Source organism: Chrysemys picta, chromosome 7 (assembly GCF_011386835.1).
Source record: "Chrysemys picta bellii isolate R12L10 chromosome 7, ASM1138683v2, whole genome shotgun sequence".
In the NCBI taxonomy this organism is placed as follows: domain Eukaryota; kingdom Metazoa; phylum Chordata; order Testudines; family Emydidae; genus Chrysemys; species Chrysemys picta.
Genome location: NC_088797.1, coordinates 97,148,736 through 97,167,645, shown reverse-complemented (window position 1 = coordinate 97,167,645; position 18,910 = coordinate 97,148,736). Strand labels below are relative to the sequence as shown.

The window sequence follows — 18,910 nt, the reverse complement described above, 5'->3', positions numbered from 1 at the left end:
ATGGATACACACTGGAAGTTTTAAGGTAAGAGATTGTCTGCACTGGGAAATTTTCTGGCATAACTATACTGATATACCGGTATAACTATAACTCTCTGTGTGGATACTCTTATCCTGGAATAAGAATGCCTTTTTCTGGTTTAATTGACTTTCAAAGAGACAAACTTAACCAGAAAAAGTCACTCTAATTCTGGAATAAGGGTGTGGACCCAGAGAGTTATACCAGTATAACTATAACAGTCTAATTATACTGGTATAGCTATGGGCTAGTCTACACTACCCGCCCGGATCGGCAGGTAGAAATCGATCTCTCGGGGATCGATTTATCGCGTCTCATCTAGACGGATAAATCGATCCCCGAATCGACGCGCGTACTCCCACCTCGTCAGGAGGAGTAAGCGCCGTTGACGGGGGAGCTGCGGCGGTCAATTTGCCGCCGTCCTCACAGTGGGGTAAGTCGAATAGGATACGTCGAATTCAGCTACGCTATTCATGTAGCTGAATTTGCGTATCTTAAATTGATCCCCCCCCCCAGTGTAGACCTAGCCTATGTGGGGAGATTTCCTTGTGTAGACGAGCCTTAAGTATTAGGTTCAGATTAACATCCAAAAGTTTGAATATTTATCCGCAGCTTCTCTGAATTATTCAAATCCCACCCAGTAAGAGTCTCTCACCACGACAGATCCATCCACGTGCCTTTTAGCAGCATCAGCGCCCACATTGGCTGAATAACCGGATCACACTTCCGAGCTTTTGAGTGAGGTTGTGAGCCATGGACCAGAAGTTGATTCTGATTCTCTGTTACAATGGGCTTTCTCATCATACTCTGTGTGCTGTTTTGAGAAAAGCATCTGCAATTTGGCTCTTTGTGGCTGACACCTCGCACCTTGAGTCTTATCACTCCACCACTTCAGAATTCTTACACCTCTCCTGTGCCACTGTCATACTGCGCCATACTGTATATCCTGCCAGCAGCTAGCTACTTAGACTGCTGTCACCCACTCACAAGATTTTCTGCCTCGTTTTGTAGCAAGTTGCACTAGAAATGTCTTTCCCTTATGCTACGGATCAGAGGATACAATATGGCCCTATGCATCTTAATGGATGTACACATGCCTTTCATGGATTTAACTTTTCATAAAATTAGCTAAGGGAAAACATCTGATGTTAACAAAATAGCACGTTTTTAAATTCAAGCTGTAGTGTTTAAAGTGGCGTAATGAAATTATCACAGTACCTTTAGAAAGATGGTCTGGGTCTTTCCACAGTATTTACCAGATGCTTCACTACTTGTCGTAGAATACAAAACCTGGTGTGCGGGAATGCGGGCATAAGCTAGTCTCTGCTCTCCCCGGATCATCCAGATGATCACATCGGGTATACTGTTTTGTGGCTGGTTTTTTTTTTAAAGAGAAAAAAGAATCAAAACTATATTCTGCAATTAGCAGAATTTCAAATTAAACCAGTGTTTGGAGAGTAAAAACAGAACTCAGGTAATTTTCAGGGATTTAATTAAGACAAAACAGAAATACAGATTCATGATACTAATATATGGGAGGAAATTTTCTTTTGCAAATAATTAAATGTCATACTGTTCTGAGATGATAATTAGAAAAAAAAACAAATAAGTCTTATAAAAAGATTTAATAAAGAAGCTGGAGGTATTCTATGAACATATTCAGTCACAAATGGTTGATAATGAATATTCTAGGTTAGATCCTTTGGCCCATTATGTCCCTTTTGTGCTGCTCCAATATTAAGGAATTCTTGGCCTGCATGGAGCCTAAAGTCAATGGGACTTAAGTACACATTTAAAGGCTTTCCTGAATAAGGATGGACTTACGCACGTGCTTAGGTGCTTTCCTAAATCAGGGCCTGAAAGATGAAATCATTGTAACAAGAACTTTAGCAGAATCTAAGTAAACACCCTGCCAGCTCTGTGCTGCCCCTTATACACTTCTGTTGGCTGTGTGCTAATTGTGAGTCTCAAACTGGTTATCATGGTTTTTTACCAGTGATTTTTAAAATTAGCAGTGGCAAAGAGAAGATGAATATCGCTATAGATGATATGAAAACGAAGTAACAGACTAGCTCATGCGAAAACAGGCATTTATTATGGTCTAAAATTACTCAAGGGATTAAAACAAATTAGAATAACTGGTCTAAGCCCAATTTAAATAGGCTTCCATAGCTGCTGGCCCACAGAAATTCTGGATGCACAAACCCTAAGGAAATTTGCAATTCTGGGATGAAAGTAAAATATTCTCCTCCTTTAAGAAAGCTCCAGACAGGCTCATTAGGCAGACAGTGCTGCCCCTTTATCTAGATTAGAACCAAGTCTCTGGGTCTTATCCTGCTACCCTAACCCAAGAAAAATTCTCAGTGAAGTCAACTGCAATTAAAAATTTTACATTAAAATACATGTTAAACATATTCCTGGAAAGAAGTATTTTTCACCTTCTGAATTTTAAAATTACTGGGTGGAGAAGAATGGATGAAGGTTTCTTTTAAGCTTGAATCTGGTGTATATGCAGGCATTGTAGTTATTTTGCAGAAACTGTGTCTTTTTAAACCAACTGAATCATATATATTTTGAAGTACTGACCTCTTCGGTCAATTGCATTAATTTATCCAACCAGTCTTCAATTTCTGCCAAAGTGACCTTCACATCGGTAGCGTCAGTTCTCATCCTTGTTGCTGCGTCTAGAATGTGTTTGAGAGACTTGAGGCGTAGTTTTTGTATCTGTGTGTCAAGGACTGTGACATTGGATTTGGCTTCTAAGACGGGAAATGGCTTACTGAAAAGAGAAACAAAAACTTTTAATAATATAAATCTTCCCTCTTAGCATCTAATTTCATTAAACAAATGTTTAAGAAGCATAGGTGTTCATACTTAAAGAAAAAATTTAACTAAGCCTTATAATATTATGTATCATCACTAGTATTTCCCCATGGCAACAAAAATAACAGAAATCCATCAGAATAACGTTAGAGAGTCCAGTCCTGCAGACACTCCTATTGGATCTAGTGCTTCCTACAGCGTTTAAGACCACTGAGTGCAGGCTTAGGCTTATAATAAGCTCTACCATAAAACAGCCTTAGATAGATGTAATTTCTTTTGCTACACTTTTCAAATTTTTTACATATCAAATTAACGTAGAAGATTCATGTCTAGAAATGGATTTCAAAGGTGAAATCAACATTTTCAGACTAAAGTTTAACTCTTTTCATTGACTGAAAGCTGTGAGTGCTCGGTAGTTCTGACAAGTAACCCACTTATTTAAGTATTTAACTATGAAGTTATCGAACTTTCAGGCACTCAAGTTTGAAAATTTGTACCAAAGTCCACTACATAGAAATTGGTGAGACATCAGGGTGCACAGTTGCAATGAACATAACTGGGAAATTCCATAGTATAGCAGCATACCCCAGGGGAGAAAGTGATTGCACTGATTTGTTAAAGCAATAGATAGCTTTTCTGAGGTCTTCAAATGTATTCCTTTTACAGGAGCTCCTTGCTACTCAGTTCATTAAGGTGCATTTAATATGGCATTAGAAGAAGCTCTTTTTCATAGCATTTTCCTGAGCTGTTAGTGAGATTGAAAAGACTTACTACTCTCTGAGTCCGAACCATGTAATCAGAAACCAGGGGCACAAAAGCTCCAACCCTGCAAAGCCTTAATGCTGGCTGTATTGCATATTATCATAAGTAGTCCCATTACCTTGAATATAAGTACTATACTTGGTAATAGGTGTTTGTGGGATTGGGCCTAAATATAATAGAACTCAGGCTACACCAGCTACCTCCTGAAAGCTGCTGCAGATTTCAGATTTATAAAGAGCCTTAAAGCTTGTGGCAGATTTCTAGTCACTTAAAATATAATGTGACAAGGAAACTTCTTTTACAAATACAATATATGGAATTATGTTTCTTAATGCAATTCGTAAGTTTATTGTAAATTCTTTAGTGACTGTCACTTACTAGATGTTTGTACAGCGCCTAGCACAATGGGGCACTAACTTATTTGACGCCCCCAGGTGTTACCACAATAAAATTGTTTAATAATATGTTTAATAAAGCCATGGGAATTGTTTGAATGAGAATGTGTGTGTGCACAAGTGAGAGAGAGAGATTTTTTTTAATATATATAAAGCGGGTGTACCCACACTTTTCATGTGGTTGTAATGACATGAGACTAGGGTTGGTCCTAGACAGAGTGCTGTCCTAAATGAATTTCAATATGCCAATCCCTTTCTGCCATCCATTCTGTCCTGCCCCTTATTAAACATTTTACTAGGTCATTTAAATTTTATTTAGGAATTAAAATTCCTATTAGTGATTTCTTACTAAAATGTACTATAACTCCATTGTGTTGGTTCTTCTCTTTCCCTTCCCTTCCTTATTTTTTTTTCACTCCACTTCCTGTATATCTTGGTGAATCTCTTCCTCCCTCTTTTTATGTTTTCTCTCCAATTTTTCTTGTGTAAAATTCTTCCCTCTTTTCCACTTTTTTCTTTTTCGTGTTTTTTGTGTTTTTTCTCATCAACTTTACCCATGATTTTTCACTCTCTTCTCTCTCATACTGCCCATTAATATCTCTCTCATTTCTTCTCCAATCCCTTCTCCCAAGTTTAGAAATTATTCTCCTCCAAACAACCCAGCTCGGACACTTATTGCTCTGTCTAAACACACACAACATATTGACTCACTTTCATTCCCTCCCGGGAAAGTCATCCCATCACAGAAACTTTTGAACAGATTTTTTTGTGCCCTGGCCTGCAAGGAGAAACTGGGAGTTCTCCTCTCCCCCCTCCCTATGAGTGGGGCTGCTAGAGAAGATTCTTTTCCCTCCTGCCCAAGAAAAAGAGCCTCTGTGGAAGACCTTTCTTCCTTCTCATGGTGGGAAGCATAGGTGCCTTGAACAGCTGGGCCTCTGGACTGAGTGCATTGATCAGGGCTCAGGTGGCTCTGCCTGGCGTAGCGTCTGACCAGGTTGAACTGAGTTCCAACCATCTGTTCAGCATCAGCTCTGCTGGGCCGCTTCACAGTAAACACTGTTTTGCTGTAATGTCACCCCTAAAACTCAGCCCTTTGGAGAGAAGACCAGGCTAGAATTTTCAAAGGAATTTAACCGAGTTAGGCCCCAAATCCCATCATCTTTCAATGGGATTTAAACACTTCTGGCACTTCTGAAAATCTCAGTCTCTGAAGTTATGTCAAAACATGGGTAGCCACACAGCTAACTGATGAGTTCCAGCAACCAGGTACTAGACAGTATTACTCTGAGATTTGCACTTTGTCCTAATAACATGTACCAAAAAATATTTTAAAAATCCTTCAACTACATTTTTACAAACTGTCTGAGCCCATAAAGGAGATGTTGATATTCCATATCAACAAAACATCCCCAGTAGACCGACAACAGCTGAATGTATAACACCACAGAAGCCAAATTACACTTTCAGAGTGTGAGATTGAGTGTGTGTGAATGTGTGGAGGGGACAAAGGACACTACAGATCCACAATTTCAAGAATGACCCTGCTCAACAGATTTTTTTTTTAAAGTGCTGTTTCATTATTGTCGATTTATTAATATAAAATGGAACAATAGGGCAAAAGAAATGGGTTCTAAGGTGATTTTCACATTGTCTTCTTATCTTCATGGGCTTTGAATGATGAGTTTTACAATAACTTTTACCTTGTATCTTCTATAACTTCATCGATCAGCTTCAGCCATATCTCTGCCAACTGGTTTTCAGAAACTTTAGCCTGTATTCCTGACTTTAGGGCAGTTATGTTGGATTCCTGGAGTGTTTAAAGAAAAGGCGCAGAACATATAAACTTACATTCTGTTATTAGTTTTAATGTGAGTTACAGTCCTACATTCAACAAAACAACATTTGTTTTGCTAGAAAAACCCAAAGACCACAAAGAAAGATGTTCAGACATAATTCATATTTAATAGCCCTGATCCTGCATTCCTTGCAAAACTGCTGAGAAAGGAGTGCAGGGTTAGGCCCAATATGCTTAACAGTATATAATATTGCACCTACGTACCAATTAAAATGCCTCCTATGGCCCTATACATCCCCTCCTGTATAGTTTACTCCTTCTTCTGGCAGGAATACACTGCAGGGGGGATGGTTGTCACTTCCCAGAATACAGACTTACAATTAACTCTGCTTTTGCAGCATTAATGCATGTCTGTTCAGGAGAGCAAAATGTGTGCCAGATTTGGTTCCAGAATTTGTTCTTCCATCCCATCCCTAAATCTTAAATTCAAACAAATAATTTAGATGTAAAGCATGAGAATAAAATAAAGTCCTGAATCACTTACCAGTCTTTCAGCCATGGTTAGGATTAGGTTCACCGGGTCTAGTCTATGACTTATGTCCTCCCAAAAGGAAGTTATTGTCACTACTGGCTTTCTGTTCACCCATGGCAGGTAATAATAGTAGTTACCTGATGTGAAACATTAATGTGTTAAGAGTTGTTTTTGAGAGAATGAATACATACTTCCTAAGGACTTGAAACTGTCAACCTTAGTTATGTTGAGTAGTATCTTATTCTGTGATTAGTTCCATTGATTTCAGTTGACCTATTCAGACAGGCAGGTATTATTCAGTGAGAAGGTGGCAGAATCTTGCCCTCATTTATCTAATGGATTTATATTTTTCAGGTAAAGTAGTGTCTCCTGGAGAATAAGCATTTGACTTGGAATAATTTAGAAAGCCAATAAGGTGTTTTTTTAAATCATCTGATAACATTTTTACAATATTCTCTCCAGAAATTCACTTGTGAAAGCAGCTTTATATATTTTTTTCTTTAGAATAAAAATGTTTTAAAATAATTTTATGAGAGCAAAATTCTTTGCTTTGTCTAGTAAATAAAAAAAATGAAAACAACTTCGTTTTACTAAAGTAAAAATTAAAAGTATTTTATATGTTACTAATCAATCTAGTCTATCTGCTTTTAAGATGCCAATCACTTGTCTAAGCACTGAACAAGAGTTGTGAAGAAAGCACAGAAAGTTCAAAACAGTATTTTCCTCTTTCATATCCCTAGTTTTTTTGTGCTTGTGTTTATAATTTTTTTATTGGTGCCCAGGGCCTATTGACTTCAATGGGATGTATCAACCCCATATTGGACAGGTTTCATGTGTAACTAATTACAATATATCAGAAGATATCAAGAGCAAATACAAATTTACATATTACTTTCAGTCATATCTTCAATAGTCTTTCAACAAATAAAGGTTGTTGTGATCCTAAAATTTGATCAATAAACAGATTTGTTTTCCAAAAGAGAATTCTGTATCTTTATAGTCATACTTCTGTAGCATACTTACCATCAAATACAACACGGCTGTATTGAGTTGTTGATGCCAAAGGCTTACAGGTGGTGTCAAACTTGTTCCCATAATTACCAATGCTAACCTCAAACTGGACAGCCTCACCAATATCTTGCAGCATGGTAGCAGAATGAAACACAGCAGACAGGCTGAACTTTCGTCTGCGCTGATATTTCTGTACAGTATTACAAGAGTTTTTGTTTTAATTAATTAACTGTATGTAATGGTAGAGGATTAGAGAAAAGTAGCAGTATCTACATGGAAACAACATCTATCTTCATACTTTTACACATTTCTGTGAAACGCACATATGTACACACACTCACACACACTCCAAATAAGCAGAGGTAAAAATAGAAATGTGTAATAAAATAATACATTTGAAATAGTAAAGATTTCTTAAATCACAATTTCTATGCTGGGAGGAAGTGAAAGTAATTTTTGCAGCCATATGATCAGTAATTTTTGTGGGGAGGTTTTCTGATTGTATTATTAATGACCCGAATAAATAAAGGATTTCATTATTACAATTTTAGTAGGTCATGTAATTCTCCAAAAAGAGAAAAACCAAGCGTTTCGCATCCATACATATTGACAAGTGCACCAGGAATTACCTCAACAACCAGTACGTCATCACTGGAGATCGCCTCTATCTTTTTATTCACAGATTTACTGTCAAGTATTGTAGATAGTTCAACTAGGACTCTGCCTCTGTAAGCAACTCCTTCCTCCTGTAAGACAATCACACAAAATTCTATATCTAACTGCTGGCCAGCAAAATTGGAGTTGAAAGCCTGGCTCCCTTGAAGTTAATGGCAGTACTGCTATTGACTTTAATGAGGTCAGGATTTCACACAAACTTACATAATTGAACAAATGTAAAATAATCATGGACTTTAATTTCTATTATAAATGAAGAGCATACATATTTAAGAAATAAGAAACAGTAAATTACAGATGCAATGTTTTTGTATGGTTTATTCTGGACAGCACCAAAACCATTGGTATTAAGCAAATATATACACCTTTACCCCGATAGAACGCGACCTGAGATAACAAGAATTCGGATATAACGGGGTAAAGCAGCGCTCCGGGGGGGGGGGGGGTGCGCAGTCCAGTGGATCAAAGCAAGTTCAATATAACACAGTTTCACCTATAACGCGATAAGATTTTTTGGCTCCCGAGGACAGCATTATATCGGGGTAGAGGTGTAATATATAGACTGGATTTGTAGAGTAATTGAAAACTACTGCCCCTTAGGTTGAAGAAGTGGCTACAATGGGACATATATGCTACAAGCATCAAATGGGTAATTACTGCCCCCTGGAGATTGTAGCCCAAAGTAGATAGGTTTTCTTATAAATTATATCCTTCAGCCTCCATACAATCATTAATCCTTCTGAAGCTGCATTTTAATCTTAAATGACCTGCAGAATCAGCTGCTTTCTGTTGAAGCTTTTCTATATTAGCTCTTAGGATAATGTGTCCCTCTGTTTTAGACAACTACAGAGCTTCAGCAGTAATATGGGCTGCTGTGCAGAGCAAGAAATGGCCATGGTCCTCCCCACTTGCAGATATTTTGAGATCCATAAGGAAATCCCATAGCTCTTGGAGCATAAAAGATGTCTGGAGAATCTGCAAGGGACCCCATGCCCTTGGCAGGACCTCTATTCCAGCACTGCTCCCTGAGAAACTATCCTACCAGGGAACAGAGAGTCCTATGGCACCTTTAAGACTAACAGATGTATTGGAGCATAAGCTTTCGTGGGTGAATGCCCACTTCGTCGGATGCATGTGCATTCACCCACAAAAGCTTATGCTCCAATACATCTATTAGTCTTAAAGGTGCCACAGGACTCTCTGTTGCTTTTTACAGATCCAGACTAACATGGCTACCCCTCTGATACTATCCTACCAGGGCCTCCCATTTGACCTGACCCCAAATCATTCTTGACAGTGTCTGATGATGGGCTGTAGTGTCAGTATTTTTTACTTATATGAGAAAACCTTGTTGGTTTTCCAAGGGATAATGCCACACAGTGAGGCTATCCCTAGCCATGCCTAGTCATAAACCCCTTTCCAGATCCCAGATGTCCAAATGTGCATAGCTTGTGTGTACAGGCTCTGCGGATAGGAGGCAGGGTGGGAAGATGAAACCATGTTGGCTCAAACCTATCTGTGGCAGATTTTGGAGATATTTTCTGTTTCTTTCATCCCATCTGTGGGGAAAATCTAGTGGATGATATATGGCACTTGGAAAATTCTTTCTTGGGAGTGAGCAGATGTATCAAGATCTATAGGAAAATCTCATTGATCTTGTTTCAGAATAGCAGCCGTGTTAGTCTGTATCTGCAAAAAGAACAGGAGTACTTGTGGTACCTTAGAGACTAACAAATTTATTAATCTCTAAGGTGCCACAAGTACTCCTGTTCTTTTTCATTGATCTTGGGGCATCTGGGGACATTTTCATGGGGGCTCAGTGTCCTCCCCCCCATCTGATCCCCATCTCGCTTTCCCATGACAGCATGTTTTCCTCATGGCAGTATGGCTAATCAGCAGGTCTCACTCATGCTCTTTAACCAGTGCTCCACTCCCATTTGTGTGAGTGTTCAAATATGCAGAAGGGGACATAGTTCAAAATGACGTTGGTAGGTTCAACCTTCTCTTATTGCTATAACATCCCTGTGGGATTGGATGGGACACTGCCATGGAGAACAGCCATATCAAAATACCTATGGACGAGGGGCTTCTGTTGGACTGGGAGAAGAGGTTCAATATATAATGAAATTGCTGCTCTCCCCTTAAAATCCCTCATCTGAGATCTGTCCCATTTCATTCCCCTGTGCCAATGGGACTAGAGTGGGAATCCAGTGACCTCAATCTATATGATCCCAAATGCTCATTCAAAAGTGTGTATACAATTGAAACTTCCACAAATAGAAAAATATTCCTGTTCCATTTATTAAATAATGACATCATGCTAAGTGTATGTTGTTTTGCAAAAACAAAAATAAAAAGTTCTTTCTTTACATTTGTCTTAAACTTAATAATTAAAACCAATTCTGTTTACATTATTGATAATAACAGTTGTTTTGATCTGTTTGTATTATAAAAGAGAAACTAACCTTTCCAGAGTTTAGTTCATCATAGGGGTCTGGGAATCCAGTGTATTCTCTTGGGCTTCCATAAAGGTTTAGGTAACAGGGCCCAAATGTTGGTAAAAAGCCCACCTCTGTTTCCCCTGTGTTTACTAATAGGCAAACATCATCATTAGAAATTAACTAACCATCTTTTAGAACCACAAGGATATTGAACTTTAAATTCAGATACAGTAAAATAAATGTTAGATATTAGTTGTTAGTAAAGTAAGAACACTTTATTCCATGGGTGTATCCCAGTAATATGAATTTAATGTATCTATTTGCATAGCTATATCTGTCCCTAGTTGTTTACATGGCTGTAAGATTTTTAAATTAGATAATACTTTATGCAATAAAAAACCCACAGAATAAATTGACCTTATGCTACATTCCCACCATCAAAATTTCATTTATGTGAAAGACCAATACAATTTTAAAACAATGTACAAATTTTAATGTAAAAAATATTTTCACAAATAGATTAAACTGAATACCCGATACCATTGGCTTTCACTTAAATGTACCAAGGATTATGTTCTAGCTAACAATAAAGATGTACACAGTAGCTGGAAGGTTAGTGTTCAGCATCACAAAATATGCCTAGTTAATCCTACTGTTTTTAGTGTGCTACTGAAGTGACTCAAGTCTGTTAGTAGAAGGACTAGTAGAATGAAAATTATTAAAGTATACCACAGTATATAACACTATTAAGTAGCCTATTCACCATTCCTGGAGGTAGAGTAGTATGTATTTTTTGTGCAAAATAGGGAAAAAATGAGATTTGGAGGCACTAATCTAAAAAAGATTTTCCATTATGCCAAAATAATTAAAAGAACTGCTGTAGTCTTAGGTCTCAATCCTGTTCCCAATGAAGTCAATGACGAAACTCCCATTGACTGAAATTGGAGCATAACTAGGCTTGGGAAGTATTAGATTTGTATTAGTAAATGTCAATAATGTTGATTTCACCTACATATACAAACCAATGAAAATGTATTTCCATGTATAATAAAAAGGTACAGATAGGCAAAGTCAGAAAACAGTTGCTTGAGAACTCAGTAGTCAAAATCCAAGGATTTAGACTTTTGAATTAAGCTTGTTACAAATGGACTAGTACATGAACAGTAAAAATAGGTATGATCTGTTGACTTAAGGATATTTACTTTGTATATTTTGACATGTGATGTTGGCAATTTGTGTTTTAACTGTTTCTACAGCTTTAATTGTTTGAACATGTGTCATTAAATAAATATCTGATCCCCTCCACATAATTTCTTATGACCGTGAAAATTTAAATGGATGAAAATAGAAAAAAATGCTTAAAATAATCAATTTTATCCATCAAAATTATAAAAATAAAAAGTTGAATTCTGCCATACCTAAGCATAACAGAGAGCCTTAATTTCAATAATTTTGCCTGAGAAAGGAATGCAGGATAAGACTCAAAATTAGATGTATAGTCGCTCCCATTACTGCCTCTTTAGTGAAGTGATTGTCAGCTTGTGTATTACAAACTTCTTTTTGAGTGGCCTAAAATTTCATTCAAGAGTGAAAGTCCACACATTCACTTATTTTTCATAGATGAATATTTGTTTACTATGATTATTTTTGATAATTCTGAATACAGTTTAATAGAATTTACATACCAAATATACTCTAGAGCTAAAAGCAAAAATGAATCCATAAGCATTTATTTGTCATTTTCTTAATTAAAATGGCCAAAATAATTTAAATCCTTTTTTAAAATGTCTGGGTTTAGAATTTGTGTGCTAAAACCAGCGCTATTTCAAATCATCACACTACAAAGACAAGACAAGGTGTTTCTAATTTAATGCTTATAGTCCCTTACCTATATCAATACTACAGCTGTAATTTGAGTACTGCTCTGCTCTAATTTTTGTAATTTTATGTTTGGTATAAAAATAATTTGTAGATAGAAGCATTACTCATATTATTGCTATTGCCATTTGGTTTTGTACATATGTACTGCAGCATGTATTATAGTAAGGCTTGAGTTTATTAAACTGAACAGGATACTGACGAACTGAAATGGTTGTATGGCAGGGATGGGCAAACTACGACCCTGGGGCTGCATCCGGCCCTTCAGACGTTTTAATCCGGCACTTGAGCTCCTGCCGGGGTGCAGGGCTGGGGTCTTGCCCCGCTCTGTGCAGCTCCCAGAAGCAGCGGCATGTCCCCGCTCCAGCTCCTATGAGTACGGGCAGCCATGGGGCTCTGCACGCTGCCCCCGCCCAAGCGCCGCCCCCACAGCTCCCATTGGCCAGCAAACGGGGCCAACGGGAGCTGCAGGGGCGGCACCTGCGGATGGGGCAGTGCGCAGAGCCGCCTGTCCGTGCCTCCGCGTAGGAGCCAGAGGAGGGACATGCTACTGCTGCTTCTGGAAGCTGCTTGAGGTAAGCGCCGCCCAGAGCCTGCACCCCTCACGCCCTCCCATGCCCCAACCCCTTGCCCCAGTCCTGATCCCACTCCCCCCTCCAAACCCCTCGGTCCCACCCTCCTTCACCCTAGAGCCCACACCCCCAGCCAGAACCCTCACCCCCCTCCCCACACCCCTGCCCCAGCCTGGAGCCCCCTCCCACACCCTGAACTCCTCATTTCTGGCCCCACCCCAGAGCCCACACCCCCAGCTGGACCCTCCCCCCACCCCAACTCCCAATTTCATGAGCAGTCATGGCCCACCATACAATTTCCATACCCAGATGTGGCCCTCGGGCCAAAAAGTTTGCCCACCCCTGTTGTAAGGGGAAGCAGGCTTTTGTTCTCTAGCTCTGGATTTAAGGGAGTTAATTGTGCCTTTATGCAACATTTGAATATATCCCCTAAAAGGGCTCTTAAGGTTATTGGTAGGTGAACATATAAATAACACAAAAAATTAGAAATAAGTCAGCCATACATGCAGAGAAATACTCTACATTTGGAAAGGTGCTTGAGATCAGGGGCATGATTCTGAGCTCTCTTCAGCTTTTCCCTGGTGTATCTCCATTGTTTTTAATGGAGGTATTTCTCATCTATATTGCAGTAAATGAGATCAGAGTTAGGCTCCAGGTCTTTCATCAACACCTATCAGTTTTTTCAGAAACTACTTTGGGCAATCTGAAGCACAAAATGATGGCTTTACCATTAGGATAAAGACAGAAGAATGTGAAGATAAAGGGCTAAATCCTACAAGTCTTTCACTGACCCTCGCTGACAACTGAGCAATATGTAAAGCTAGCTGGATAGTAAAAGGGAATATGAATGTCCCGATGTTTCTTACTGGCAAAACAAATGCAGTTGTGTCAACTTTGCAGAATGTAAAATGGTTCTGTGCCTTGTGCTTTGTCTGCTTCCAGGATAGTAAACTTTGTCCATTTTGTCAAAGTTTTGAGTGGTTCACATTCTTTCATGTCTAAACTACACAGAGTAGATGGGGCCACAGGACTCCTAAATACTTTTTCATTTTAATATTCATCTGGACAGCTCATGTTACATTTAGATTATATAGCTGTTTTTTTTTCTTAGTTGGGTTTGGACCACAGAGAGATTCAGTCATAGGTCTTTGTATGAAATGAAATGACTTTACTATTGGAAAAAACATCTGGAACTGGCCTGATGACCTTTTATTGTAGGTAATTATTAAGTGCCCCAGCTCTTCTTACATATAAAGTCCTCAGAGTTCATTGAGGTTGCACAGGTATATCGGAAGACAGAATTTGGCCCATATTTACATCTTTCCTGAAGATGGAATACTACTATAAATGCAGGGTCCTATAGAGATTTGTGTATTGCTTATATATAAGGCCCTACTTATCTTGCAATATTGTGGAAATTGCAGATTCTGCAATATTAGGTTTTCACCACAATTTTGACAGCGGGAGCCCCGAGCCCCTGCTCTCTGCCCCGGGCCCCTGACAGTGGGAGCCCTAGCTCTCAGCCTCAGGAGGCCAACAGCGGGAGCCTCTGCTCTCAGCCCCAGGACCCTGACAGCGGAAAATCACGGAAAAGTAATAATGGACTTTATTACCGGAAATAATAAGGTCCATTATTACTTTTCTGCAATTTTCCATGGCTTGCCTGCAACTCAGCTGCAATTTTTTGACAATCATCCTGCAATTCAAGTAGGGCCTTAGTTATATATATTCTATATCATGCTAAAATGAGTTTGCTTCAACAAACTAATCATCTAGATTTGGGGAAACAAAGCGACCTGGTTTCCTAAAGTGAATGACTCTACAACTATAATTTTGGTTAAAATTGGGGATGCGGGATATTTTAGAATTGAATGTAAAGACCATAAAACTTTAGTGTAAGTAAAATTCAGCTCTGTGCCAAGGGCTAAGAATTGTCCAGACTTTTGGTGAGCAATTTTAACTGGAGTAGAAACTTTTCTTTCAACCCTAAATGTTTTAATTTTCCTCTGTTTCTTCTGCCTTACATCTTAATACCACTGAAGTCGTCTTCCACTGCTAAATGATCCAGAAACACTTGCCTCTGATATTAGAAACAAACATAGGGATAATACTAAAAACCCTTCTTTCTAAAAATAGATTTCTATGTTGAATTAATCTGTATGCTGTTGCTGGTAAATTCAAACAGAAGCGCGTTTCTAAAGAAATCAATGTTGTTTCACTTAAAGATGGTATGTTTAAAGAGCTGATTATCAGAAAGGCTTGAAAATGCTTCATAAAAATGATTTCAGCTTTTATTCACTATTATTCTATTTTTCAGTAAGCCATGCTTGGTGAGCTATGCTGCACTTTTGGATCTGAGATAAGAAAACAAAGCATTTGGGTGGATAAACTTAATAACATTCAGTGACATTTCAACTGCATTTAAACTTAATCTGCATTTATTTCTATTAAATAAATGCAATTTTTAACTTAATGATTTCCAAAAACAACTCCAGGTTATAATGCAAAGACCAATTTGTTCATAGTTAGAGTAAGTCAGGTTTCATTTTTCAGATCTATTTATCCACCCAGTTAAGCATAAGCAAAAGAACTGTGAAATCTTTTAGGCAGTTCATTATGTACAGGGAGCTCTACAGCAGCATACACAGTTGAGCTTTTCATTACTAACTGAAAAACTGCAAGCCATTTGTCAGAGTGCATAATAACTGAAACAACTACAGGCTCAGCTCTGAAATGCAGCGCCACACATCAGCCAAATAGAAATATTTTCAAACCAATTCCAGTGCCAAAACTGATTTAAACAGTAAGTCATATTTAATAGTCTCCAAATGTAGCATTGTATCCTTTACATATTGTTTAATTTTTTTTAAATGTTTATAAAATAGCTTGGTTTTGTTTTGAGACAATATTGCTCAGATTGGGCACTGGACAGCAAAATCAAATTAAAGACCAAGATATAAACCTTCATATGATGAAGACCCAGTTCCCGAAGATGAAAATTCTATATTATGAAAAGACAACAGGTTACATGACAAGAAATTATAGAGCTTAAAAATTAAACATATCAAAGTGCAATCTGCTTTAAAATCTAAATCAAAGCTGAAGTGACTCTGGAGTGGCCTGGGGTTTTGCTGCTTGAATAAAATGTGGTGTGGTGTTTCCCTAGTTTTATAAATTCTAAACAGAGAAAGACATGCCTAGGGCTATCATCAAAATACAGTTTTGGTGTCTGTGAGTTCCAGCACCTCTGTCTGAGCGCCACATATAAGATTTTTTATTTAAATACTTTTAATTACTATCTTGAAAACTAAAATCATACAAACTGATTTTTTTGTGTAAAGCTTTTCACTTAAGGAAACAATCATGCTACAGATTAAAACATGTTAGGATACTTTCATTTATTGGAATGATTAGACTACGGTAGTTCTAATCAGTTGATCTCTTGGAACCCAATTCTGCACACCTTGAAATCAGTGGGAGTGTTGCCATTGACTTCCAGGGGAGGAGAGTTGGGATCTTATATTGAAGATCTGACACTGGAATAGCAATTTTCAGAAGAGATGTTGAGTAACTACGCACTCAGATTTCAAATCAGAAACACAGAAGAAATTAAGTAACTTTGTCACAGAGGAAAAGGCTGAACAATCTTCATAGGCCCTGATCCTGCAAAGATTGGCACACATTTAACTTTAGGCACATGAATAGTTCTCAAACCAGTGTACTTACATATATAAAGTTAAATACATGCTCAAGTCTTTACAGGATTGAGGCCAATGTCGTTTTGTTTTTTAAATTACTTACCTGGTAGCTTACTCATGGACAAGCAGGGCTGTTCTTAGACAACTATAAGGATGTTTCATTATATTTATCAGAGAAAAATACTAATTCAGAATTCAAATGATGGAAATTATTTGGGGCCAGCTTCCTTCAGGCTAACTCACCTTACTTGTTATATTAGGCAGCTCTATAAATATCAAGCATGATTTACTGTGAACTCTTCTATGGGGACAGTTAATATGCTGTAAAACTTTTATGACAAAGATTAAGCCTGTATTTCTGGCAAAGCAACACAATGCTTGGCAAGGAGTTGGCCCACCTATAAATGGGATCCTACTATAAGAAGACGAAATTGTGTGTGTGTGTGTGTGTGTGTGTGTGTGTGTATATACACACACACACAGAGAGACACACACAGACAAGTCATTAGGTTAGAAACATGCTATGTGTACATAAAGAAATTATTAATAAAATAAATTACAACATAATTGTAACTAATGGGAATAAACAAACTACCCTGAAATAGTTATAAACATAGCATAACCGAAACAGGAAGGAAATCTCAATTTTGTCTTTCCTTAACCATCTATAGGAAGAAAAATGTTTTTGGAGTATATTTTTTCTTGCAATATTTCAATAAGTTCACAGATCACACAAGCTCTAATAGAAAAAATAATCTCAGGAGGATGGAAACTTTGCCAACCTAGATGAGTTTTCTTACAGTCATCATCAGTTCGGCTTTTTAGTTTTCTCAATAAGTAGCAGAAGCAATTGACTGAACTGACTGAAAAACTTTGACATATGCTTGTATCTACTTAAACAAATAATTTAATTGAAAACTATTTAATTAATCCAGTGATTTGCGGTTTAGGTGGGCTCAGGCAATGAGCTATAGAACCCCTCTCTTCTAGCTCACTGGTCTGAGTAGTAACCAAGAGTCATTGCCATTTGACCACTGTTTAGTGGCATATGGGAAATGAGAGGTGGTCTTGGACCAGTTCTTACCAGACTGGTGTTCAAATCACTATTGGCCTCTTATAGGCAGTCTCATCAGGAAGACTGGCTAATCCTCCCTTTACTTCAGGCTGTTTCTCCAAAACCAAGGTTTGGGCATGGTGGCAAAGAAGTGGCGGGCAAGGTCACATTTGCTATGGCTACCCATTCTATACTGGTTCTGAAATAGTGAACTTCAAATTGACCCTTTTCATAAATGCTGAATTCACTAAAAATATCCTATAGCACTCTGGATTATATACATAGATCAACACTAGATCAACAGAAGTATTAACAGTTATATGGAGTTTGAAATATTCAATAAAGTTTTCTATATGTACCAGAAAACTGAGTTTTGAATTATCTAGTATATTCAGAATACTGTCTTAAATTTTGTGAATTATTAATACTTCAGTACCATAAGATTTTTCAAAAAGTAAAGTTACTGTTCTGGAAAGTGGCCAATTTGAAAGCACTGAAAACAAGATCTTTAAGCCACAGAACTGGTATAACACAGGGAACTCCAGCAAAGCAAACTTCCCTACGCTGTCCCACCATTTCTCTTAAATACACAGAAAATACTTGCTGAATTGTATAAGCTGAATAACTCACCTTCTACTTCTCCACCAGAAGAAGCAATTTTGGAGAGACTTAAATACGTTGTTCCTACTACATCATTTTTTGTAAGACGATCCCTATATAAAATGTAAGATTGTAATTAAATGCAACACCAGTCATCCTAAACAGAGGCAAGTTACAAATGGCTAAATGTATTTACAGGGTATATCTGTTGACACCACCTGGCATGTTTTATTAACAAAACACCAGATCACGTCTGGCTCTTACATAGCTGCGTAGTAGGAGGAGAGAGAATAAGAAGCTGCTCCCAGCATTGCAGAGTTTAAGGGTCAGGCAGAATTTCAGTCTCAGAACTGGCAGTTCAACTAGAGGAAGTAAGTTGCAACCCATAAAGGTGTGTAGTAACCAGAGATGTGCAATCTCTGTAAACTTGGGAACTCCAAGAGATATTCTGCTCTGCTCCCTGGGGGTTGGGTGGCTCCATCCCTAGCCTAGAACTATGCCTAACAGGCACAATCAGGCCCACAATAAGAATAATAAAACTTGTAACTTGAGCATATTAATATTTGGCCCACTTGTCCAAAAATTGTACACAGGCTTGATATACTCAATATCAGCCAATGTCATGTTAATCAATATAATATACATTGCTGACTAG

General features: G+C 38.0%; 1 protein-coding gene across 2 annotated transcripts in view; it reads right to left on the bottom strand.

Moving 5' to 3' along the window:
- The window catches only part of MYOF (myoferlin), a 105,758-nt gene that overhangs the window by 40,968 nt on the left and 45,880 nt on the right, over positions 1-18,910 (bottom strand). Inside the window, exons 16-24 of one of the 2 annotated variants that reach the window (XM_008163270.4) lie at positions 18,286-18,368; positions 15,866-15,904; positions 10,478-10,602; positions 7,967-8,083; positions 7,350-7,527; positions 6,339-6,463; positions 5,700-5,806; positions 2,606-2,798; positions 1,238-1,393 (exon numbers count right to left, since the gene is read on the bottom strand). In XM_008163270.4, coding sequence (XP_008161492.2) covers positions 1,238-1,393; positions 2,606-2,798; positions 5,700-5,806; positions 6,339-6,463; positions 7,350-7,527; positions 7,967-8,083; positions 10,478-10,602; positions 15,866-15,904; positions 18,286-18,368 — 1,123 coding nt within the window. The remainder of the gene's footprint in view (positions 1-1,237; positions 1,394-2,605; positions 2,799-5,699; positions 5,807-6,338; positions 6,464-7,349; positions 7,528-7,966; positions 8,084-10,477; positions 10,603-15,865; positions 15,905-18,285; positions 18,369-18,910) is intronic. The other variant, XM_042856811.2, reaches the window with a different exon arrangement.